The sequence below is a fragment of the Oncorhynchus clarkii genome, chromosome 15 (genome assembly GCF_045791955.1).
Source record: "Oncorhynchus clarkii lewisi isolate Uvic-CL-2024 chromosome 15, UVic_Ocla_1.0, whole genome shotgun sequence".
Classification (NCBI taxonomy): Eukaryota; Metazoa; Chordata; class Actinopteri; order Salmoniformes; family Salmonidae; genus Oncorhynchus; species Oncorhynchus clarkii.
The window spans coordinates 9,314,056-9,341,700 of record NC_092161.1 but is presented as its reverse complement, the minus strand read 5'-3'; the positions used below and the strand labels follow the sequence as shown (position 1 = coordinate 9,341,700).

The 27,645-nt window shown below is 42.1% G+C and overlaps 1 protein-coding gene across 1 annotated transcript in view; it reads right to left on the bottom strand.

Annotated features, from left to right (window-relative positions):
- Window positions 1–6,288: 6,288 nt before the first annotated feature.
- The window catches only part of LOC139366892 (netrin g1a), a 228,486-nt gene continuing 207,129 nt past the window's right edge, over window positions 6,289–27,645 (bottom strand). Inside the window, exons 6-8 of the mRNA XM_071104631.1 lie at window positions 25,173–25,340; window positions 19,819–19,953; window positions 6,289–7,492 (exon numbers count right to left, since the gene is read on the bottom strand). Of these exons, the coding sequence (XP_070960732.1) occupies window positions 7,260–7,492; window positions 19,819–19,953; window positions 25,173–25,340 (536 nt within the window). The 3' untranslated portion in view covers window positions 6,289–7,259. The remainder of the gene's footprint in view (window positions 7,493–19,818; window positions 19,954–25,172; window positions 25,341–27,645) is intronic.

Below are 27,645 nucleotides of genomic sequence, written 5' to 3'. Positions count from 1 at the left end.
TATTCGTATGGTCCTCCAGGTGTTTGTACCGTAGATATGATCTGTCTGCTTCATTATCCTGTAATTCTCACATGCCAAGGCTGTTGATGCAGAAGCCTCTACATTAGTTCCTGTTGGACACAGTGGTGAGGGGATGTGAGGTTGTATGTGGGGGAGTGAAGGCCTGGGGGGGTGGGGGGGGGGGGGGGGGGGGGGGGGGGGGGGGGGGGGTGTAGTGTAGAAAGGGGAGGAGTCTCACCTCATGGCTGGAGAAGAGTGTTCTCACCTGGGCTTCCAGTAATGGGATCCACTCTTTAGACTAGAGCTCAGAATCCATCGTCCATCATGTAGCCTGTGTCTCAATAGTCCTATTCTGTACCACCTACTTCATTACATCGGATGGTGTAAAAGCCACTAAGGAAAGGAGATGAAGATATAGGAAGCTATTTAGGACTACTGTTTGAGACACAGATCAGTTCACCTCTAGCCAACGCCAGAGACACTGGTTTAAATGGAATATCTTGAAATGCCAATCTGCTAATTAGCTTCCCTGCGCCTGAAGCAAGGTGTCTGTCCGTCTGCCAATCAGAATCAAGTAATGTAGTCTGTGCTAACGTGACATGGCGTCCTGTTTTGGATGTCAAATTACGCCCTCCCTCATCCACACCAACGCACCCCTCCGCAATCACACATATAGTCTCCCACACCAACGCACCCCCTCTGCAATCGCACATACAGTCTCCCACACCAACACACCCTCTCCGCAATCACACATATAGTCTCCCACACCAAACAACGCACTAAACACAATGCCTCGGGTGTTGATGGTCTTGAAATTCCATCACAATAGTTATCTGCGTTGTTATGCCGGTAGGGTGAGGAGAAATGAGGGAGAATGAACTGACTGTCACATTCAGTGTTGCTGTAGGATCCACTAAGGGGACATCACAGAGGACATCACAGAGGACATTACAGAGGACATCACAGAGGACATCACAGATGACATCACAGAGGACATCACAGAGGACATCACAGATGACATCACAGAGGACATCACAGAGGACATCACAGAGGACAATACAGAGGACATCACAGAGGACATTACAGAGGACATCACAGAGGACATTGCAGAGGACATCACAGAGGACAGGTTATACAAACCAGATTAGCTGTATTAGGTTATAAAAACCAGATTAGCTGTATTAAGTTATAAAAACCAGATTAGCTGTATGAGGTTATACAAACCAGATTAGCTGTATGAGGTTATACAAACCAGATTAGCTGTATGAGGTTATACAAACCAGATTAGCTGTATGAGGTTATACAAACCAGATTAGCTGTATGAGGTTATACAAACCAGATTAGCTGTATGAGGTTATACAAACCAGATTAGCTGTATGAGGTCATACAAACCAGATTAGCTGTATGAGGTCATACAAACCAGATTAGCTGTATGAGGTTATACAAACCAGATTAGCTGTATGAGGTTATACAAACCAGATTAGCTGTATGAGGTTATAAAGGTATTTAGACATAAGAGAACAGTTATGCAGTACATAACGGTTTAGAAAGAGGTACAGTATAGAGGTTATTATTGTATTACCGGCGAGGGACTGTTTTTACAGTCTCTCACCTGTACAGGTTAAAGTTCATGCAACAGTAAATGACAAGATAGATTTACTGAATGCATTATAAAACTTTTTGACCTATCACAGGTGACGAAAAATAACCAGGATGTTTTAGTGTTTTCCATTGGCTGTGTGAATGAGGTAAACTAGTGCTTGGTTTCTCTGTTGTCCCTTCCATCTTTACCCTGACGTGTCTACAGATCTCTGTCCACCTGGGTACATACGGACCATGTTCCGCAGTTGTCACGGTGCCCGTTCCCTGTTTATCAGGTCACCCAGATGTGTACTCAACCAGAGAGTCAACAACCCGGTACTGTCGATATACTGAGCAAACTTGGGCCTGATACAATGTAAGCAGGTGATACACCAGGGCAGGACCTATGCTATCCATTTGTTGGAAAGAGAGTATGTTTGTTGTATTGAAGTTTATTATGTAGTGACAGAGTACATTATTGTGATGTTTGACTATTTTGTCAGAATGATTGTCTCTTTATCTGGCGAGTTTCCTCTTTATGCCAAGCAATTTCAACTCAGTCGTGAGTAGGAGTGCAGTGTTTGTACGACCACTCGTCTGCTTTGACCTTAAAATAGTTCCTAAAACAATTATTTAAACTGTCAATGCCTTTTTGTGAGCGAGGCAGCTAATGTTAATAAACAAACTAGGCACTTTTGGGCAGTCTTGATACAAAATTTTGAACAGAAATGAAACGGTTCATTGGATCACCCTAAAACTTTGCTCATTCACTGCTGCAATCTAGTGGCCAAAATCTAAATTGCACCTTGGCTGGAATAATACATTATGGCATTTGTCTTGCATTTCAAAGATGATGGTACAAAAAAATACAAAATAACGGTTGTTTTTTCTTTGATTTATATTTTACCAGATCTAATGTGTTATATTCTCCTACATTCCTTTCACATTTGTTTAATCAATGTTAGAATAAGCCTGTAATGTAATAACATTTGGAAAAAGTCAAGTGGTCTGAAAACTTTCCGAATGCACTGTATATGGAATTGTTTTAAGGTCATATCAAGGCCCCTTGAAGTTTAAAATAAAAATATAACGTACCAGTCAAAAGTTTGGACACACTGACTCATTCAAAGGTTTTTTTTATTTGACTATTTTATACATTGTAGAATAATAGTGAAGACATCAAAACTATGAAATAACACATATGGAATCATATAGTAACCAAAAAAGTGTTATATTTTATATTTGAGATTCTTAAAAGTGGCCACCCCTTGCCCTGACGGCAGCTTTGCACACTCTTGGCATGCTCTCAACCAGCTTCAGCTGGAATGCTTATCCAACAGTCTTGAAGGAGTTCCCACTTATGATGAGCACTTTTGGGCTGTTTTTCCTTCACTCTGCGGTCCAACTCATCCCAAACTATCTCAATTGGGTTGAGGTTGGGTGACTGTGAGAAACATTTGTTATTTATAAAATTTAAAAAATTAAGCTACGCTATATGAACGTTTTGCTAGCACAGACTGGATTATGTTTCGGGATTCATCCAATGGTATTACGGTGTATACCTTCTCAGTCACCGGCTTCATCAATAAGTGCATTGACGACGTTGTCCCCACAGTGACCGTACGTACATATCCCAACCAGAAGCCATGGATTACAGGCAACATCCGCACTGAGCTAAAGGGTGGAGCTACAACTTTCAAGGAGTGGGACTCTAAGCTGGACACGTTTAAGAAATCCCCCCTCAGGGGTGCGTGCTTAGTCCCCTCCTGTACTCCCTGTTCACCCATAATTGCAAAGCAAAACACGATTCCAAAACCATCATTAAGTTTGTCGACAACACAACGGTGGTAGGCCTGATCACCAACAACAATGAGACAGCTTAATGGGAGGAGGTCAGAGACCTGGAAGTGTGGTGACAGGACAAGCGGTAAACTGCATTGTTGGTTAAGGGCTTGCGAGGTCTACACCTGTCGTGTTCGGTGCATGTGATAAAAAAAAAATATTTGAATTGACTAAGCAGTCTCTACATATACAGTACTTCCATATTTTTTTCCGACTGGTACCAGGGGACCTTCAGAAGAGTCATGTGAGTCTCACCTTTACACAGAGGGGTCACATTAGTGTGTAGACAGACAGCAGTTGGCAGAGTCCAAAGACACGTGTGGGTCGTAGAGCAAAACGGAGAACACCATTGTGTTCGTGAGAGTCTCATCTTTCAATAGAGAGGTATGGAAAGATGTAGACCAAACCATTCGGACACTACAGATGATTTTGTGAGAAGACCGACTTTCGGGGTGTCTCATGGTCTGACAAACACAGCTCTAGCTCTGTCATCACTGAACAAAAAAATAAATAAACTAAACATACAAAATATTCAAAGATTTTACTGATTTTATGAGGACATCAGTCAATTTAAATAAATTCAGTAGGTCCTAATCTATGGTTTTCACATGACTGGTAATACAGATATGCATGCATCTGTTGGTCACAGATACCTTAAAAAAATATGCCTCACAATGGGCCTCAGGATCTCGTCACAGTATTTCTGAGCATTCAAATTGCCATTGATAAAATGCAATTGTGTTTGTTGTCCATACTTACCTGTATGCCGGCCCATACCATAACCCTACCACCACCATGGGGCTCTCTGTTCACAACGTTGACATCAGCAGACCGCTCGCCCACACGAAGCCACACTCATGTTCTGCTGTTGTGAGGTCGGTTGGACATACTAATTCCAGATTACAACCGCGCACTTTCGGTTAACTGAAAATAAAACGTGTTCAAAGATCTTGCAACCAATGGAGACGTGTCTATTTACTGATTAAAATCTTTAGTCATATTACAGTTGACTTATTTACTTACGCAACCAGCTTTGTATGTCTCGTTTTAGAAAAGGTGATACTATGAACAAGGTTTAATTTTCAGTCAACCGTAGGTGAGCAGTTGTACTCTGGGTAAAAATTTAGTTTTTTGCCAGCCCTTCATTAAAGACAAAACATGTGAAGATTTTTTGTTGTTGTTGTTGGCATAAATTGACAAATATACCAGTTTCATTTGAGGACCAAAATGCTGTTGAAATATCTTCAATTTTGAGTTTGCTTCCCAATATTATACTTTATGTACAGTACATCAAAGAAGACTAAACTATTGTACCGTGTACGCTTGGAGTCGGGAAGCAAGTACAGGGAGAGCAAATGTAATAAATTAAACATGGTACTAACAAGAAACACGAATAGCGTACAGACATGAAACAGAAACAGTAACACCTGACGAAAGAACCAAAGGGAGTGACAGATATAGGGGAGGTAATCAGGAAGATGATGGAGTCCAGGTGAGTCTGATGAGGCGCAGGTGCGTGTAACGATGGTGGCAGGTGTGCGTAATGATGAGACAACTGGCAATGTCGAGTACCGGAGAGGGGGAGAGGGAGTAAACATGGCAATACTACTGTTTGTGTCTTAAAGTGCATACACATTTTTCAATTATTGCATCTTATTTAGTGTTGAAATTTCAACTGAGGAACAAGCAATGATCAACACAGCTATCTCAACTTATTTCTTAAAACTTTTATTCACTTAAATTGTTCCAGTATTAAAGCAACAAGAAAACATTTAGAATGTCCTTTGGTGGGATCTCATTACACTGTAGATATAAACCGATATAATTTGATGCCAGCACATTGGCAATACTGAGGAAACTCTGCCCCACCAAAAGGAAATAACAGAAATTGAAACATTTTACAGTAGTTTTCATCAGGAGTAGACACAGTAACAAGTTGCCTTTTTAACACTGCTTGGTCAATAGTACAAAATAAGTTATAACATGTTGTTTTTGCTCTGTGAAGAAAATAACTGCTGATTCCTTTAGCACTTTGTCAGCTCAAGTGAACACACACTTTGACCAAGGTATCAGGTAAAATAAGTATACAGATGGTCAGATTTCTTTTGGAAGGTATTACACATGTGCGTCACTAACATTGGACAAAATATCTTTCAACCGACAAGGGTTACAGAGTAACGTTCACAAAAGCACAGGTCAGTGGAGGGAGGGGCTGGGTAGGACTGGATGGGTGGGCTGGGTAGGACTGGATGGAGGGGCTGGGTAGGACTGGATGGAGGGAGTGGATAGGACTGGAGGGATGGGCTGGATAGGACTGGAGGGAAGGGCTGGGTAGGACTGGAGGGAGGGGCTGGGTAGGAGGGTGGGGCTGGGTAGGACTGGATGGAGGGGGTGGATAGGACTGGAGGAGGGGCTGGGTAGGACTGGATGGAGGGGATGGATAGGACTGGATGGAGGGGGTGGATAGGACTGGATGGAGGGGCTGGGTAGGACTGGATGGAGGGGCTGGGTAGGACTGGAGGGAGGGGCTGGGTAGGACTGGATGGAGGGGGTGGATAGGACTGGATGGAGGGGGTGGATAGGACTGGATGGAGGGGCTGGGTAGGAGGGAGGGGCTGGGTAGGACTGGATGGAGGGGCTGGATAGGACTGGAGGGATGGGCTGGGTAGGACTGGATGGAGGGGGTGGATAGGACTGGATGGAGGGGCTGGATAGGACTGGATGGAAGGGCTGGGTAGGACTGGAGGGAGGGGCTGGGTAGGAGGGTGGGGCTGGGTAGGACTTGAGGGAGGGCTGGGTAGGACTGGAGGGAATGGCTGGGTAGGACTGGAGGGAGGGGCTGGGTAGGACTGGATGGAGGGGCTGGGTAGGACTGGAGGGAGGGGCTGGGTAGGACTGGAGGGAGGGGCTGGATAGGAGCGAGGGGCTGGATAGGGCTAGTGGGAGGGAGGGGGACAGCTGATAAATATAGGGAGATAGAGAAGTAGGAACAGGAGGACAGAAAGATAGAGAGAGAGAGACAGAGAGAGAGACAGAATTAGAAAAGGAGAGAGAGAGATAGACTTGGGTAAGATTTGTGGCAGTCTGGATGGATTACCTTATATCCACAATATACTGACAGCAAAGAATGCTTACATTTCCTTTTTTATTTTATTATTTTTCCTCCGGCTCGATTTCTCTTTTTTTTAAATGTATTTTTCAAATCAGCATGGGTAGGGACAGTTTTATGTAGTCAGCCAGTCAGTTAGCCAGTCAGTTAGTCAGTCAGTTCAGCCAAGAAGCAGTTCAGTGCAGCCAGCATCAAACCCCTGGGAACAGGGGCAGCTAGCAGCTGCTGGCCTTGCTATCTAGAGCTTGTTGCTGCTGATTGGTTCACAGCTGCTGTTGCCGTGGCGATAAGAGAGGAAGTGAGTAAAGTGTCTGTCATCCCCAGTCCCACCTTTTGACAGTAAGGGGGAAATGTCTCTGGTATGGCTTAGGTCACTGGTCTCCGTTGTCGAACTGGTTTGACTTTTTATGAAGCAAATGCTCAAGTTAAACTCTTTTTTTAAATATCTGGTATTTACTCTAATTTTTATATATGCTTTATTTTATTTCCTTAAATTAAAGTTTTGTGTTCATTCTGGCACGTTTCCTTACAGACAGTGTGTGTCCTTGCTGTGTCTGGTGGACAGCTCGTACAGTACATTACAGTACAGTAGAATAAACTCATGGGTGTTGTAGTTCTGGTTGCAGTTGTAGTTCTGGTTGTTGTTGTAGTTGATTATTGAGCAGTACGCTCCACCAGTTCAGAATAGACAGTAGGTCTATGGTTCTCAGAGCAGAGTAGGCCAGGGTCAGTAGGAGGCCCCTCTGAGCAGCATCCAGCCCAGCAGCAGCAGGGTGGGGAGCGATGTAGACGAGAGGGCGGCTTGACCCGAGTTGGGCCCACCACAGCTCCCCAGCTCCGACTCACAGCGGGGCTTCTCACACAGCAGGCCCGTGTAGGCCGGGGTACACTGGCACCTCAGGTTGTTCAGACACACACCACCGTTCTGACAGCGCAGGAGCTCGTTGTCACACACTCGGGCTGGGAGTGAAAAGGAGAGAAATGTTTGACTCACATTTATATATATATATATATATATATATATATAGAAACACACACACCTGGAGAAGCAGACGGTGCACTGCTCACTACTCTGACTGTTATGTTGATATACAAAAAGTCCTGTGATCTGAGCTGATTTTCATCTCATGGTCTAGGCAGTGCAAAAACTCAAGCTAACAGCATTAAGTTGAATTAAGCATTTTCAGGACTTTGCAGATCAATTTTCAATAACATGTATTTATTACGTGCAGAATTACCAGTGATACAATTCATAGACGTCAGTCATTTATACTGGTTAGTGAAAAAAAACTAAAAACAACAACAACAACGTGCCATTTTAACAGTAGAAAGACTGACCTGAAATACAGCAAACTAAAACGGTACTAGAGACTGTAAAATCTTTTTTTAAACCATCTGATTCCCACAGGTCAGAGGACAGGCAGGATAAGGATGGGAGAAGACAACAGTTCAGAGGACAGGCAGGATAAGGATGGGAGAAGACCACAGTTCAGAGGACAGGCAGGATAAAGATGGGAGAATACCACCGTTCAGAGGACAGGCAGGATAAGGATGGGAGACCACAGTTCAGAAGACAGGCAGGATAAGGATGTGAGAAGACCACAGTTCAGAGGACAGGCAGGATTAGGATGGGAGAAGACCACAGGTCAGAGGACAGGCAGGATAAGGATGGGAGAAGAACACAGTTCAGAGGACAGGCAGGATAAGGATGGGTGAAGACCACAGTTCAGAGGACAGGCAGGATAAGGATGGGAGAAGACCACAGTTCAGAGGACAGGCAGGATAAGGATGGGAGAAGACCACAGTTCAGAGGACAGGCAGGATAAGGATGGGAGAAGACCACAGTTCAGAGGACAGGCAGGATAAGGATGGGAGAAGACCACAGTTCAGAGGACAGGCAGGATAAGGATGGGAGAAGACCACAGTTCAGAGGACAGGCAGGATAAGGATGGGAGAAGACCACAGTTCAGAGGACAGGCAGGATAAGGATGGGAGAAGACAACAGTTCAGAGGACAGGCAGGATAAGGATGGGAGAAGACCACCGTTCAGGGAGAAGACCACAATCTACAAGACCAGACATGTATTAAGACCATGTTGTTTTCACAATTGTCACAATGCCAGACCATGATGCATTGCAGTAAGGTAGCAGTTTTATTTCCAACACGATTGTGTCAAACATGTTGTCTTGCCCATTTCTCTTCCTGCTGTAGTGAATGAAACTTTTCTTGTTGTGCCGGTCAAAATGGACGCCTGGTCTTTCAGCACTATCTGGAAGATACACAACTAGCAACAATCATTTTCTTATTCCCATTCCAAAACAGGTAATTTCATTCTGTAATGGATAGAGCATGGACGGGCAAATTTGATGGGAGTGGGGGCCACAACATGAGGGGCCGCAGTGGCTCACGGGGTCTGCATACCCACACATGCAATCAACTGACTTCTGCAATCGATCCATTTGTGCAGTTAAACTACATACATCTCTTAACTAAATGCATTATACCAGTAGCTAGGGCCGGCCCTAGCATTTTGGGGGCCTTAAGTGAGTTCTACTAAAGTTCTACTAACTTTTATTTTCAGTTTTCCAGCATGGGGCAGAGAGAATATTTTCTGTTTTAAAGCTAATTTCCAGCTATTGTAACCATTTTGCCATGACTTATGCCATGATAATATGATATCGGAGTCGGAGTGACTAACAAAATCTATTGGGGCCCCCTGGAGGTTAGGGCCCCTGGGCACGCGCACTGTTTTTCCGATCGGTATCCGGGGGTAATTACAAAAACTACTAATGTAACAACCACATTTGGAAATGCCACCTTGTGTATTCTACTATTCTAACTGTCAACAGTAAGTTGAGACTGAGTTCTTTTGTGTCGTTCTCTAATTGGCCATTCCAATCGGAACATGTTCCTTTTATGATTGCCACTACATTCATTAGCAAAATGGTGAAGGAGCCATTCGCTGTGCGTCATTTTGCGGCGCCAGACCACGGATGGGTCTATACCATGTAACGAATCGCAGCTCTGCATAAAGTTTCCCCACAGCCCCCGGGCCTTTTCCAAAACACTGAACTGACTTTAGATGAGTTGAGTTGAGAGTTAGGTGGGAAGTGGTATATTTAGAGCCGGGGACACCAAGGCCAGTCTATTCCCAATGGAGCCAAGCTGTCAAGCAAGCTGCAGGCAAACAAACCAACAAACTCAGCCCAGCACAAAACAAAAACAACTGATGGGGTGAGACAAATAAACAGTGTTATACGAGCAGGCTAGGGCCAAACCACCTCAACGTCGCACAACAAGAGATCTTCATGAAAGTGGAATACCATGTGAAAAAGCTAATATCACAAGAATGACTGACACCAAGCAGTCTTCTCTCACATCATATCCACAGCTGCAGGTAAGACCTTCTGATTTTATGACAACCTCTTTAAAGGCTATATGTGATACAGTAATAACACTGTATGTAATAGTCTTTGCAACCCAACAGAGTTTTTATGGACACCCTGTCAAAAGACTACACGTTCCAGAATCCAACCATCAGTTTGTGTTCGTCATCCAGCATGCCCGAAGAATGGTTTCTCCTTTTCTCCAAGGAAATCATCATATGGAAGCCTTGATATTAACAGCCAATATATGACACCTGACAATGACGGCACAGATTAATTTATGTTTTATCATCTGCTCCGTCTGTATCAGAGAAATGCTGTCAGGGAAAAGTGCAGGAAGACCAACCTGTTAATGGGATGTGCGTTCCCCGTTGAGGGTCAATCAAGTGATTTAATTAAAAATACATGTTTTACCCCTAGAGCCTCTGATGTTATCATGACAAGAACAAGACTCTATTAATTACACATCCACCTTTTGTTTTGTCCATACATTTGAATCTCCCATTGCCCTTTGCAAAAATAGAATTATTTAGCAAACGGAGGCCATATTGGTTTTACCCTGACAAGAGGATGGTGTGTGCATATTCATTCTCTATCTACAAGCAAGTCATTTTGGTGAGACCTAGGCCCTAGACAAATGCAATTCCTACCACATAGATGCTTCTTACTGATACTCGAATAATACAAGCAGATTTGAATTAAGGACCAGAAACGCAGTGGAAAGGGAGAGGAGACATTAACTACTTTTTATTTTTACCTTTATTTAACCAGGCAAGTCAGTTAAGAACACATTCTTATTTTCTATGACGGCCTAGGAACATATGTACATATGTGTACTTTAAATGAATTGTTTTTCAGTCTTTTAGTATGCTATATGTTAACTGTCATTGAACTTAAACATCATTAAAACTGTGCTTCCATTTCAAACGCTTTAATTGTCATTTAGTATATTCATTCAAAATACACTTGGAATTTTTTTTTTTTTTCGTTGAAGCATTGATCTTTTTCATGACACTCTGCTTGTGTGTGATCAAGTACACTTGCAAAAGTATTCTTACCCCTTGGATTTCTTCACATTTTATTGTGTTAAAAAGTGGTATTAAAATTGATTTATTTGTCATTTGTTGTCAACAATGAACTCAAAATATACAAATTCCAAAGTGAAAATAAAATAAGGGGCCGATGATGATTGTAAAACAGTTACAGAGTTCAATGGCTGTGATGGGAGAAGACTGAGGATGGATCAACAACATTGTAGTTACTCCACAGTAATGATTTACATGACATATGCACAGCATCCATATTGTAAACAAACGCTGCACTAAAGTAATACTGCAAAAAAATAAATACATGTTGTTCTAAATTAAAAGCCGTATGTTTGGGGAAAATCCAACACAACACATCACTGAGTAACTACCGCCTCATTTTCAAGCATGGTGGTGGCTGCATCATGGTATGGGTATGCATGACAATGGCAAATAATGGGGAGTTTTTCCGGATAAAAATAAATGGTATGGAGCTAAGCACAGGCAAAATCCTAGAGAAAAACCTTCTTCAGTCTGATTTATAACAGACACTGGGAGAGTTCACCTTTAATCAGGAAAATAACACAAAGGTCAAATATAACGGGAGTGTCTTACCAAGAAGACAGTGAATGTTCCTGAGTGGCCAAGTTACAGTTTTGACTTAAATCTGTTTGAAAATCTATGGTATGATTTTAAAACTGCTGTGTAGCCATCAGCACCAACATCTTTTCAGAGCTTGAAGAATTAGGGGCTAACGGGCTACATAAAATTGCACAATCCAGGTGTGTAAAGAGACTTACCCAAGAGGACTCACTGCTGTAATCTCTGCCAACAGTGTTTCTAGCAAGGAGCTGAAAACTTACGCAATGACTATATTTTAGTTATTTAATTTCTATCAATCTTAAAATAATAATAATAGTAATAATATAAAATCTTCCACTTTAAGTATTTTATGTAGATTGTTGAGCAAAAAAATAAAAAATACAATTAAATCTAATTTAATTCCGCTTTGTAACTACAAAATGTGAATAAATCCAAGGGGTATGAAAACCTGTAGTTTCAGTAGCAATAATGAGTTGAGAAGTACTAATAAAAAATAAAAAAAGTTATAATAATAAATATTACACTTATAACGATGACTAATTGCACAGCTGAGGAACATAGTTCCCGAGAGTATACTTTTTCATATCTCAAGATAATATACTTATTTATACTTTCAAAAAAAGTATATTTAACGTTAAATGTCCTCAAAATATATTCAAAGTATACTTTTCAAAAAAGTATATTTAACTTAAATGTCTACAAAATATATTCAAAGTATACTTTTCAAAAAAGTATATTTAACTTAAATGTCTACAAAATATATTCAAAAATACGTGTGCACAAAATTGTCCCATCATCCTTTGCTGCAACTGAAGATTTGATTTCTAATATGATATTGTTCCACATATTCAGCTTTTGCAAATGTTTTGATGTTCCTTTTTTCAAACTAAATAATGTTGTACTTTTAATTACAAATGCCATATTTCACATTTTATTGAAATGTTAATTTGTTACCTGTAATGTGAACAACTAAAATGCTGGAATGCCAATGGTGCTCAGTTCACACCCACAACTGCTTTGTAGCATGATAACATTGGCTGAGAAGAGGCCTTGGTCAATCAAGCTAACCTTTACATGGTAATTACAATAGCTAATGTGGTTAATGACTAGACGTGTCTTTGTAAAAGTATACTTGAAACAAATTATAAATACACTTTTTTTGTAAAGAAAATAATTTTCCAATTTATAAGAAATACACAGAAAAGGTACTTAAGGTGTATTCAAAGTATATTTGTTTTTCTCTTTATCTAATATATAAGAATATACTTAAGTACAGAAGAAGTTTCCCAAATGAGATACTTTGTGTTTAATATACTTAATAAATATGCTAATAAAATTAAATTAAATGCATTAAATGTATTTAAAATGTATCCAATTTAGATAGTTTTAAATATACTTCAAAAATGTTAAGGAAGTATGATTAGTATATATAAAAAATAAAATAAAATCTGCTTCTGTCTAAAGACTGCATTAGTCAGACCAAAAGAGGCTGAAATGATTCTCAGGTCTCTACCGTCAGGTGTTGAGAGATTTAGAAAAAAACATATTCCACTTGCAGGAGAGTTACTGTTCCCTGATGCCCTAGTCATGTTGCAGAGCCCAGGAGATGTGGCCTTCCGCACACACGACACACACCACCTTCATTTTGGCCCGCTGCTCACAGCCTAAGTTTAGCGGTTGGAGCTAAGGTAGGCTGCAGTAAGTGAAGGGTACAGTTCTTACAATACCTCTATATTCTTCTAAAGCTTTTTATTTTTTCCAGCGGAGGGTACAGCTACTACAATCTAGGGCCCTTTTTCATCTTGAGGATTAGTATGACAAAATCATTCAAGCATATTGTGGCCAAGGACAAGGCATGGTTGAAAATAGCCCCATGTCAGACTATATAAGGTGTTCTAAAGTGAAGATAGTAGACTGTTGAAGAACAGGGGTGGCAATCTTACCGGCCCTGTTCCTTCCAATCTCTCACGTTCACCATCCCATATGTGTAAACAGACGCTGTGCAGAGAATAAACTGTGAGATGTATTGGTTTTGTCTTCAATATGAGGGATAATATTTAGAGAAGGAAACCAATGAGTTAGGTGTGCCTCTTTCAGAACGGGCTCTATTTGACCAGAGATTGTAGTTTTAATTGCGTTCTCCAGTCTGCCAGCAGACTGAGATGATCCTATGAGGTAGGTAGAATCGAGTGAAATCTGAGGGGAACCATATATAGGTCTACATTAATTAATGTAGGTAAGGACTCATTTATAATGGGCCATATTGTTTGGTAATGTAGGTTTATATATAGCTTTTACAGCGTTTGAAATTGTATAGCCTCGTGACACATAGTCATCAACCAAAATGATAAGCCTCTCCATTGTTTGTTCATTGGCAATCTACATAATCACTGTACACAGCCCATCTGTAAATAGCCCATTCAAACACCTCATCCCCATATACTGTATATTTTTTTCTGCTCTTTTGTACAACAGTATTTCTACTTGCACATCCTCATCTGCACATCTATCACTCCAGTGTTAATTGCTAAATTGTAATTACTTCTCCACTATGGCCTATTTATTGACTTACCTCCTTACTTCATTTGCACACACTGTATACAGATTTTCTATTGTGTTATTGACTGTACGCTTGTTTATCCCATGTGTAACTCTGTGTCGTTGTTTTTGTCACTCTGCTTTGCTTTATCTTGGCCAGGTCACAGTTGTAAATGAGAACTTGTTCTCAACTTGCCTACCTGGTTAAATAAAGGTGAAGTATATATATTTTTCAAATGCATGATTGCACATATACAGTGTCGAAGACAGTTTTTCTAAAACCTTACTTCCCTCCAGCTATGTATAATTATTGTGCTTGAACCGTTGATGTGTGTCTAGCTAGTGTGGTTAGACTGGTTTCACTGAGCAGATACAAAGAGCATTCTCACTAAGACAACCTCCTAGCTAGCCTGGATAGACTGGTTTCACTGAGCAGATACAAAGAACATTCTCACTAAGACAACCTCCTAGCTAGCCTGGATAGACAGGTTTCACTGAGCAGATACAAAGAACATTCTCACTAAGACAACCTCCTAGCTAGCCTGGATAGACTGGTTTCACTGAGTAGATACAAAGAACATTCTCACTAAGACAACCTCCTAGCTAGCCTCAATAGACTGGTTTCACTGAGCAGATACAAAGAACATTCTCACTAAGACAACCTCCTAGCTAGCCTGGATAGACTGGTTTCACTGAGCAATTACAGAGCATTGTCATTAAGACTCGAATTCGAGTCTCGAATCAAATCAAATGTTGTTTGTCACGTGCACCGAATACAACAGGTGTAGTAGACCTTACAGTGAAATGCTTATTATCAAGCCCTTAACCAACAATGCAGTTTTAAGAAAATAACAACAACAAAAACAGTAAGAGACAAGAATAACAAATAATTAAAGAGCAGCAGTAAATAACAATAGTTATACAGGGGGTACCGGTACAGAGTCAATGTGCGGGGGCACCGGTTGGTTGAGGTAATTGAGGTAATATGTATATAGAGTAATATAAACATAGGTAGAGTTATTCAAGTGACTATGAATAGATAATAAAAGAGAGTAGCAGCAGCGTAGAAGAGGGGGGGCAATGCAAATAGTCTGGGTAGCCACTTGATTAGCTTTCAGGAGTCTTATGGCTTTTGGGAAGAAGCTATTTAGAAACTTCTTGGACCTAGACTTGGTACTCCGGTACTGCTTGTAGTGAGGTAGCAGAGAGAACAGTCTATGACTAGGGTGACTGGAGTCTGACAATTTTTTGGGCCTTCCTTTGACACCGCCTGGTATAGATGTACTGGATGGCAGGAAGCTTGGTCCTGGTGATGTACTGGGCCTATACGCACTACCCTCTGTAGTGCCTTGCGGTTGGAGGCCGAGCAGTTGCCATACCAGTCATTGATGCAACCAGTCAGGATGCTCTCGATGGTGCAGCTGTAAAACTTTTTGAGGATCTGAGGACCCATGCAGGACCAATGGCAAATCTTTTCAGTCTCCTGAGGGGGAATAGGTTTTGTTGTGCCCTCTTCACGACTGTCTTGGTGTGTTTGGACAATGATAGTTTGTTGGTGATGTGGACGCCAAACAACCTGAAGCTCTCAACCTGCTCCACTACAGCCCCGTTGAGGAGAATTGGGGCGTGCTCGGTCCTCCTTTTCCTGTAGTCCACAATCATCTTTGTCTTGATCACGTTGAAGGAGAGGTTGTTGTCATTAAATTTGCTGATGACACAACAGTGGTAGGCCTGATCACCGACAACAATGAGACACCCTATAAGGAGGAGGTCAGAGACCTGACCTTGTGGTGTACAAGGTCAGGTCTCTGACCTCCTCCTTATAGGCTGTCTCATTGTTGTCGGTGATCAGGCCTACCACTGTTGTGTCATCAGCAAATGTAATGATGGTGTTGGAGTCGTGCCTGGCCGTGCAGTCATGAGTGAACAGGGAGTACAGGAGGGGACTGAGAATGCACCTCTGAGGGGCACTCGTGTTGAGAATCAGCGTGGCGGATGTGCTGTTACCTTCCCTTGCCACCTGGAGGCGGCCCGACAGGAAGTCCAGAATCCAGTTGCAGACGGAGGTGTTTAGTCCCAGGGTCCTTGGCTTAGTGATGAGATTTGAGGACTCTATGGTGTTGAACGCTGAGCTGTAGTCAATGAATAGGAATCCTCACATAGTTGTTCCTTTTGTCCAGGTGGGAAAGGACAGTGTGGAGTGAAATAGAGATTGCATCATCAATGGAACTGTTGGTATGGTATGCAAATTGGAGTGGGTCTAGGGTTTCTGGGATAACGGTGTTGATGTGAACCATGACCGCAGAAGTGTGAACCATGACCAGCCTTTCAAAGCAATTAATGGTTAATGATGTGAGTGCGACTGGTCGGTAGTTATTTAGGCAGGTTACCTTAGTGTTTTTCGGGCACAGGGACTATGGTGGTCTGCTTGAAACATGTTGGTATTACAGACTCAGACAGGGAGAGGTTGAAATGTCAGTGAAGACACCTGCCAGTTGGTCAGCGCATGCTCAGAGCACATGTCCTGGTAATCGGTCTGGCCTTGTGAATGTTGACCGGTTTAAAGGTCTTACTCACATCGGCTGCAGAGAGAGTGACCACACAGTTGTCCGGAACAGCAGGCTCATGCCACTGGGCAGCACTCGGCTGTGCTTCCCTTTGTAGTCTGTAATAGTTTGCAAGCCCTTTCACATCCAACGAGCATCAGAGCCGGTGTAGTATGATTCGATCTTAGTCCTGTATTGACTTTCCCTATTTGATGGTTCATCGGAGGGCATAGCAGGATTTCTTATAAGCTTCCGGGTTAGAGTCCCTCTCCATGAAAGCAGAGCTCTAGCCTTTAGCTCAGTGCGAATGTTACCTGTAACCCATGGCTTCTGGTTAGGGTATGTACGTACAGTCACTGTGGAGACAACGTCCTTGATGCACTTATTGATAAAGCCAGTGACTGATGAGGTGTACTCCTCAATGCCATCAGAAGAATCCAGGAACATGTTCCAGTCTTTAGCAAAACAGTCCTGTAGTTCAGAATCTGCTTCATCTGACCACTTTTGTTATAGACCGAGTCACTGGTGCTTCCTGCTTTAATTTTTGCGTGTAAGCAGGAATCAGGAGGATAGAATTATGGTCAGATTTGCCAAATGGAGGGCGAGGGAGAGTTTTGTACGCGTCTCTATGTCTGGAGTAAAAGGTAGACTCTGTTTTCATCTGGTTGCACATTTAACATGCTGATAGAAATTTGGTAAAACTAAGTTTCCCTGCATTAAAGTCCCCGGCCACTAGGAGCGCCGCCTCTGGATGAGCGTTTTCCTGTTTTCTTATGGCTCTATACAGCTCATTGAGTGCGGTTTTAGTGCCATATTCGGTCTGTGGTGGTATGAAGACAGCTAGGAAAAATACAGATGAAAACTCTCTAGGTAGATAGTGTGGTCTACAGCTTATCATGAGATATTCTGCCTCAGGCGAGCAAAACCTTGAGACTTCCTTAGATATCATGCACCAGCTGTTGTTTACGTACATGCATAGGCTCCCTCCCTTTATCTTACCAGAGGCTGCTGTTCTATCCTGCCGATGGAGGGTATAACCCACCAGCTGTATGTTCTTAATGTCATTGTTCAGCCACAACTCGGTGAAACATAAGATATCACAGCTTGTAATGTCCCGTCGGTAGGATATATGTGTTTTCAGTTTGTCCCATTTATTTTCCAGCGATTGAATGGCAGATTAGCCACTCGCCACCTGATCCTCACAAGGCACCCTGATCTTTTTCCGCAAAATCTTAGTTTCCTTTTCTAGCAAATGACGGGCATCTGGGCCTGGTTGGGTGTCTGTAGTATATCCCTCCCGTCCGGCTCATTGAAGGAAAACTCTTCGTCCAATCTGAGGTGAGTAATCACAGTTCAGATGTCCAGAAGCTCTTTTCCGCCACTAGAGACAGTAGCAGCAACATTATGTACAAAACACGTTACGAACAACGTGAAAAAACTAACAAATTAGCATGGTTGGTTAAGAGCCGATAAGCAGGCAGCCATCCCCTCTGGCACCATCATTCTGCTACCCACAATGCATGTGTGATTGTGATGGTGGGAATGCTGCCAGTCACACTCTGATAGACTGTCTTCATTAACCACGTAAGAGTGATACAGACTCTCCAATGGCAGTTCAGCGCCAAGCAAGCGCTGCCCAAAAGGTATCCTGTTGGTTAAAAGGTATCCTGTTGGTTAAAAGGTATCCTGTTGGTTATGGTGAAAAAGTCTAAACATCCAGTGAGAGGTTGACCTGTTTGATGACACTTGTGGATCAGCAAACCCACATTGACTGTATCAGGCACTCTATGCTAGTAGAATAATACACTGACCTATGGATATCCCTTCTCTACTTGGGACTGTTGGAACAACACACTGGCACTTGAACACTGGAGTAGCTACACGCTGGCATTGGTCAGCATTATCTGGACATGAGGGTAAAGCAGACAGCGATGGTGGAGAGAGAGAGAGGGCTGCTCAAACAGATACCTTCTAGTCCCTGTCATGCTACAGCCAGTCAATATTAGCTCATCTGTTGTGTTCTAGGTTTCAGCTCAGCTGAATAACTGATTTCAAAGCATCGAACAGTGGAAACCGAGAGAAAATGTTTTAGGTCTAAATCTCTGCAGTTAAAGCGGCACAACCTTGAGTCTTACATTCAGGGTGAATAATTGAAAAACAGCTAATTTCTGGTTAGTCAATGTTAGTCAGGGTTAAATCCATAGGCCTACTCCCCGCATTAGTGGGGACAATTCAAGCTGAACATGCCTACAAGTCCAAGCAGTGGCAACAAAAAGGAGAAAGTAGGTAATGAGAGAGAAAGAGGTAGCGATAGAGCTAGAGATACAGTAGAGAGACAGAGATAGATGTGGCGATACAGTAGAGAGACAGAGATATAAGTAGATATACAGTAGAGAGACAAAGATAGAGGTGGCGATACAGTAGAGAGACATAGATATAAGTAGAGATACAGTAGAGAGATAGAGATAGAGGTGGAGATGCAGTAGAGAGACAGATATAGAAGTAGATAAACAGTAGAGAGATAAAGATAGAGGTAGAGGAAGAGGGACAGCTATAGAGGTAGAGATGCAGTAGAGAGACAGAGATAGAAGTAGATATACAGTAGAGAGACAGAGATAGAAGTAGATAAACAGTAGAGAAACAGAGATAGAAGTAGATAAACAGTAGAGAGACAGAGATATAAGTAGATATACAGTAGAGACAGATATAGAGGTAGAGATGCAGTAGAGACACAGAGATAGAGGTAGAGGTGCAGTAGAGAGACAGAGATAGAGGTAGAGATGCAGTAGAGAGACATAGATATAAGTAGATATACAGTAGAGAGACAGAGATAGAGGTAGAGATGCAGTAGAGAGACAGAGATATAGGTAGAGATACAGTAGAGAGACATAGATATAAGTAGAGATACAGTAGAGAGACAGAGATAGAGGTAGAGATGCAGTAGAGAGACAGAGATAGAGGTAGAGATGCAGTAGAGAGACAGAGATAGAAGTAGATATACAGTAGAGAGACAGAGATATAAGTAGATATACAGTAGAGACAGAGATAGAGGTAGAGGAAGAGGGACAGCTATAGAGGTAGAGATACATTAGAGAGATAACGATAGAGGTAGAGATACAGTAGAGAGATAGAGAGAGGTACTGGTTGGGGTCCGAGCAGAGTTACAAGAGGGGTGTGGTTCTACTTACATGTGCAGCCATTGTCCCACAAATATCCTGGCAGACAATCTCGACACTTAGCCCCTGTAGTTCCCGCCTTACATTTACAAAATCCTGTGCCATTACAGTGAACACTGTCTGAGCCAGAAGGATTACAACTACAGCCTGTAGAAACAAGGCACAAACATGCTGGAGTACAGGGTGGTGATTTGGCTTCTTAGAGCAGAGACTCCTGCCTTTCACTATCACTGAGTAACAGACATCTATTTCTAAGCAACATATTACTTAGATAATTAATACTTGAGACATTAAGCACTGTAAACATTGTATGGATAATTTAAACATTTTTGGCATTTTAACAAGTTACATTTACAGTGACATAAGCAAAACCTTAATTTCTTAAATATGGTAGCCATATTTTAAAAAAAGGACAATGACATTAAGTCTACATATTTTCTCTCTGACAAGTTTTTTCTGATGTGAAAGTTAGAGGGAAACCATGACGACAGAGAAGGTGGGACAGAGACAGTAGATGTAGATAGAGATGGCATAAGGATGAAGGATTACATAGCCTGGACTTGTCAAGTAGGATTCAGAGAACGTTTGAAATGTGTCGAAAGTGGCACCGTAACATTGAAATGGGCATTGTTGTACTGTAATATACAGTACCAGTCAAACGTTTAGACACACCGACTCATTCAAGGGATTTTATTTATTTTTACTATATTCTACATTGTAGAATAATAGTGAATACATCAACACTATGAAAAACACATATGGAATCATGTAGTAACCAAAAAAGTGTTAAACAAATCCAAATATATTTATTTTTGAGATTCTTCAAAGTAGCCACCCTTTTCCTTGATGACAGCTTTGCACTCTCTTGGCATTCTCTTAACCAGCTTCACCTGGAATGCTTTTCCAACAGTCTTGAAGGAGTTCCCACATATGCTGAGCCCTTGTTGGCTGCTTTTCCTTCACTCTGCGGTCCAACTAATCTAAAACCATCTCAATTGGGTTGAGGTCGGGTGATTGTGGAGGCCAGGTCATATGATGCAGCACTCCATCACTCTCCTTCTTGGTCAAACAGCCCTTACACAGCCTGGAGGTGTGTTGGGTCATTGTCCTGTTGAAAAACAAATGATAGTTCCACTAAGCGCAAACCAAATGGGATGGCATATCGCTGCAGAATGCTGTGGTAGCAATGCTGGTTAAGTGTGCCTTGAATTCTAAATAAATCACTGACTGTGTCACCAGCAAAGCACCCCCACACCATCACGCCTCCTCCTCCCTGCTTTACAGTGGGAACCACACATTCGGAGATCATCTATTCACCTACTCTGCGTCTCACAAAGACACGGCAGTTGGAACCAAAAATCTCAAATTTGGACTAATCAGACCAAAGGACAGATTTCCACCGGTCTAATGTCCATTGCTTGTGTTTCTTGGCACAAGCAAGTCTCTTCTTCTTATTGGTTTCCTTTAGTAGGTGTTTCTTTGCAGCAATTCGACCATGAAGACCTGATTCACGCAGTCTCCTCTGAACAGTTGATGTTGAGATGTGTCTGTTACTTTAACTATGTGAATAAATTATTTGGGCTGCAATATCTGAGGGTGGTAACTCTAATGAACTTATCCTCTGCAGCAGAGGTAACTCTGGGTCTTCCTTTCCTGTGGCAGTCCTCATGAGAGCCAGTTTCATCATAGTGTTTGATGGTTTTTGAAATTTCCGAATTGAGTGACCTTCATGTCTTAAAGTAATGACGGGCTGTCGTTTCTCTTTGCTTATTTGAGCTGTTCTTGCCATAATATGGACTTCGTCTTTTACTAAATAGGACTATCTTCAGTATACCACCCCTACCTTGTCACAACACAACTGATTGGCTCAAACGCATTAAGAAGGAAAGAAATTCCACAAATAAACTTTTAACAAGGCACACCTGTTAATCGAAATGCATTACAGGTGATTACCTCATGAAGCTGGTTGAGAGAATGCCAAGAGTGTGCAAAGCTGTCATCAATGCAAAGGGTGGCTACTTAGAAGATTCTATTCCATTTTGATTTGTTTAACACTTTTTTGGTTACTACATGATTCCATATGTGTGGTCCCCCACTTATATTGCATGGGAATATAACCCTGCTGAAAACCCATAGGTTGACTTGATAAAAGTACAGGGCAAATGTGTTTTTTGTATACTGCTAATTTGACTAATACCTCAACTGGACATTATCTGGGTAAAAGAATGTGTTAACAAAATGAAGCATCAACCATCATCAGCCACACCTAAAATGGTCTTCACCATCATCAACATTTAAAGCTCTAACCAAAGTTTGTGAGCATATAAGCCTTACAAAACTCTTCTTTCCCTATATGAATGTTAAATATAGCTCTGAAGCCTTTTGTAAGATATATCTGGGTCCGAAATGTCACTCTATTGCCTATAGGGTTGAGGTAAAAAGTAGTGCACTATGTAGGGAATAGGGTGCCATTCTGGTCAAAAGAAGTGCACTATGTAGGGAATAGGGTGCCATTCTGGTCAAAATAAGTGCACTATGTAGGGAATAGGGTGCCATGCTGATCAAAAGAAGTGCACTATGTAGGGCATAGGGTGCCATTCTGGTCAAAAGTAGTGCACTATGTAGGGCATAGGGTGCCATTCTGGTCAAAAGTAGTGCACTAAATAGGGAATAGGGTGCCATTCTGGTCAAAATAAGTGCACTTTGTAGGGCATAGGGTGCCATTCTGGTCAAAAGTAGTGCACTAAATAGGGAATAGGATGTCATTTCAGATGCAGACTATAAAGGCTTCTCATGGAATTTCACTGCTATTCCTGGACAGCGTTGGGCCTAGCACTTGACATATGCACGTGCTTACGTGTGGAGTGTGTGAGTTCATTAGACTCCCCTTCGAGCAGGAAGAGACACCTGGACATTGGGGTGGAAGGTCGGTTTACTATTTTTCGTTATCCAAAGGTGTATTCTAGGTTGTATTCAACACAGTCGGGGGTCAATTCCAGTCGATTTCATAAAGTTAACCAAATTCCAATTCCAAATTGTCCTATTTTGAAATGCATTGAAGAGAATTGGAATTTCAGTGTACTTCCTGAATGGACTCGAATTTAAATGGAATTGACCCCAAATCTGATAACACAAGGGTGTACTCTATCAACGTGTTTATTCTGCAGTAAGGTGCTCTGGGCATGTGTCGGGTGTTGCAGAGTCCCGAAACACTAACACAGGTGGAAAGAAATGTTGGAAAGTATACGGTAAAGCCTAGAGTATCGATACATAACGTTGAGGCAACTCTCATGCTGACATGTCTTGTAGGACCCTGTGTTTAGCACAGTCATGTGACATGCCTGGAGTTTTTCACTTTTTTTTTTATCAAACTGCCCCCTTTTTTCTTTTCATGTCAGATGGCCTCAGACATTTTCAGACAATGTTTTTTGGTGTAATTCTCATTTCCGAATAAGGCTTACAGTACAGGATAAAATCTTGCCATGTCACATGACGGTACACAACACAGGGGCCTACTATAGAATGTGCATGGAGCTAAACAAGTGAAGAACAGCTTCCTGTTTCAGGTTATAGAATATGCATGGAGTTAAACATGTGAAGAACAGCTTCCTGTTTGAGGTTATAGAATATGCATGGAGTTAAACATGTGAAGAACAGCTTCCTGTTTGAGGTTATAGAATATGCATGGAGTTAAACTTGAAGAACAGCTTCCTGTTTGAGGTTATAGAATATGCATGGAGTTAAACATGTGAAGAACAGCTTCCTGTTTGAGGTTATAGAATATGCATGGAGTTAAACATGTGAAGAACAGCTTCCTGTTTGAGGTTATAGAATATGCATGGAGTTAAACTTGAAGAACAACTTCCTTCCTGTTTGTGGTTATAGAATATGCATGGAGTTAAACGTGAAGAACAACTTCCTTCCTGTTTGTGGTTATAGAATATGCATGGAGTTAAACGTGAAGAACAACTTCCTTCCTGTTTGAGGTTATAGAATATGCATGGAGTTAAACATGTGAAGAACAGCTTCCTGTTTGAGGTTATAGAATATGCATGGAGTTAAACATGTGAAGAACAGCTTCCTGTTTGTGGTTATAGAATATGCATGGAGTTAAATGAGTGAAGAACAGCTTCCTGTTTGAGGTTATAGAATATGCATGGTGTTAAATGAGTGAAGAACAACTTCCTGTTTGTGGTTATAGAATATGCATGGAGTTAAACATGTGAAGAACAGCTTCCTGCTTGAGGTTATAGAATATGCTTGGTGTTAAATGAGTGAAGAACAACTTCCTGTTTGTGGTTATAGAATATGCATGGAGTTAAACATGTGAAGAACAGCTTCCTGTTTGAGGTTATAGAATATGCATGGTGTTAAATGAGTGAAGAACAACTTCCTGTTTGTGGTTATAGAATATGCATGGAGTTAAATGAGTGAAGAACAACTTCCTGTTTGTGGTTATAGAATATGCATGGTGTTAAATGAGTGAAGAACAACTTCCTGTTTGTGGTTATAGAATATGCATGGTGTTAAATGAGTGAAGAACAACTTCCTGTTTGTGGTTATAGAATATGCATGGTGTTAAATGAGTGAAGAACAACTTCCTGTTTGTGGTTATAGAATATGCATGGTGTTAAACGAGTGAAGAACAGCTTCCTGTTTGAGGTTGTTTGTGAAAAATTCATTATCAGCATGTGGAATGATCCGTTGCTTCTGAAAGGAGGGAAATAAAAACCGTACCATTACACAGACAGCTTCAATACCATCCTGAGCATCAGAATATATTATGTAAATATTGGAAAAACAGGGTAGCGGTACAGATTTCTGGGTAATACTCTTTAATATGGTAAAGTATTGTGATTGTGATGACGAACAACTGGTTTAAAACATAGGCCCCGTGGAGAAGGAAGTGAGTGATGTCACAATCAAAGGGACAGAGAGAAAGTGAGGAAGACGAGTGAAGAACAGCTTCCTGTTTGTTGTTACAGAATATGCATGGAGTTAAACATGAAGAACAGCTTCCTGTTTGAGGTTATAGAATATGCATGGAGTTAAACATGAAGAACATCTTCCTGTTTGAGGTAATAGAATATACATGGAGTTAAACATGAAGAACAGCTTCCTGTTTGAGGTTATAGAATATGCATGGAGTTAAACATGAAGAACAAGAAGGGACCAAGACAGCAACAAGAAGAGAGAGATGTTGAAAAACACGAGAGATGAGTTCGGAAGTTTGAAGCACTTGGGTAAAAGTTTGAAATGTGAAAGGTGAGGGTCATAGGGTGTTATAAACATGGTGTTGGTCATGTGGAAGATCAGCTGGTATGAGCAGTGCTGATGATGACAGTGACCGTGGTGAGGGAACTGACCTATACACACATTCTCATCTTCCAGCTCTGCAGAGTTATTTCGGAAGAAGCCCTGCTTGCAGTCCTGGCAGTGCTGGCCCCTAGTGTTGTGTTTACAGCTCACGCAAATCACAGAGTTTAGCAGCTCGATGTAGCTGCAGCGCTTGGAGTGGCCGAAACATTCGCAGTCTTGCAAAGAAGGAAGGAAAGGTGGAGAGAGACCAAGAGGTCATTTTGAGGTGTGGTTGGGTTGGGTTGTGTGCTGCGACGAGTGGCGCTGGTGGTTGTAGCAGCGAGGTAGAGCGAGGAGACACCATCACATGCCAGGTTAGGATGGAGAGATGGGGGTTTGAGATTGAGACGATTGTTAGGCGATGAGGAGTAGAGCGCATTAGACATAATTTCCCCCCGGGTAAAGGTTGTTGTTAAGAGGGTGAGAGTACGAGACGTTCGCTTCGAGCTTCAAGCACACCACAATGGAAGGATTTTGAGTTTGGAACTGGGTTTCCATGGGGGGGGGGGGGGGGGGACTGGAACACACAGTACGACACAGGACAAAAAAAGAAAAGTTGAGTTGGGGGGGTCTGTAATTCTCAACATGAGCAAAGTATAAATGTTTAACTCCACACTCTGAAATGTACATCTAGATGAGTTGATTTGTCCTACTGTGTGTTCATTGTGAGGTTAGGAGGAGAGGAGCAGCTGCACCTGCAGTCCTGCAGTGTAATCGACAGGCCCCCTTTTAACGTTCACACACCACTGTCATCCTAAATGACAGAGGCATGCAACTAGAACACAAATATAAATAAATACATGTGGTTTCTTAAGAGAACCAGTGTAGAGAGAAAGAGTAGATACATGTCACAGCCACCCATCACCCCTCCAAGGCCAATAAATAACTTGCAACAAAAAACAGACACTTTGCATTAAAAGCAGTCGAATGTATGTAGAGGTGTGGCAAAGGGCAACATATCGTTGAGTGATGTGTAGTGTAGTATTGTGTAGTATTAGATGCCAGATTGGGAGTCAGGCTCTGCCTTGTATCTACTGTCTAGTCACACAACGTCAGGCAGGTATGCCAATCACAGAAGGACCCGTTCCAGATCAACCTTGTGTGTGACACCTAGTCTGCCCAGATCAGCCATAGAGTCAGATAGGCAGTTAGACAGAGAGACAGTTCTCTCTGAGCTACAGGCAGTTAGACAGACAGAGGCAGTTTGACAGACAGACAGTCTTCTCTGAACTACAGGAAGATAGACAGACAGACATTCCTCTCTGAGTTACAGGCAGTTTGACAGACAGACAGACCTCTCTGAGCTACAGGCAGTTTGACAGAGGAAGTTAGACAGACAGAAAGACAGTAATCTCTGAGCTACAGGAAGTTAGACAGACAGACAGTCCTCTCTGAGTTACAGGCAGTTTGACAGACTGACAGACCTCTCTGAGCTACAGGCAGTTTGACAGAGGCAGTTAGACAGACAGAAAGACAGTCATCTCTGAGCTACAGGAAGTTAGACAGACAGACAGTCCTCTCTGAGCTACAGGCAGTTTGACAGACAGACAGTCCTCTCTGAGCTACAGGCAGTTTGACAGAGGCAGTTAGACAGACAGAAAGACAGTCATCTCTGAGCTACAGGAAGTTAGACAGACAGACAGTCCTCTCTGAGCTACAGGCAGTTTGACAGACAGACAGTCCTCTCTGAGCTACAGACAGTTTAACAGACAGACAGACCTCTCTGAGCTACAAGACGTTTGACAGACAGGCAGACCTCTCTGAGCTACAGGCAGTTTGACAGACAGGCAGACCTCTCTGAGCTACAGGTAGTTTGACAGACAGACAGTCATCTCTGAGCTACAGGACGTTAGACAGAGGCAGTTAGACAGACAGAAAGACAGTCATCTCTGAGCTACAGGAAGTTTGACAGACAGACAGTCATCTCTGAGATACAGGAAGTTTGACAGACAGACAGTCCTCTCTGAGCTACAGGAAGTTTGACAAACAGACAGTCCTCTCTGAGCTACAGTCTGTTAGACAGACAGACAGACCTCTCTGATCTACAGGCAGTTTGACAGACAGACAGTCATCTCTGAGCTACAGGAAGTTAGACAGAGGCAGTTAGACAGACAGACAGACAGTCATCTCTGAGCTACAGGAAGTTAGACAGAGGCAGTTAGACAGACAGACAGACAGTCATCTCTGAGCTACAGGAAGTTAGACAGACAGACAGACAGACCTCTCTGAGCTACAGGAAGTTAGACAGAGGCAGTTTGACAGACAGACAGTCCTCTCTGAGCTACAGGACGTTAGACAGAGGCAGTTAGACAGACAGACAGTCATCTCTGAGCTACAGGAAGATAGACAGACATCAACTCTATCCAAGGTAGAGAATCCTGTTCTGGTCTATTTGTTGTCAAGTTGCACAAGTTGTTCATTTAAGTTCTCAGAATGTTTCTGCTATCTGCGCTAAAAACCCTGCTCTTAGAAGACCAATAC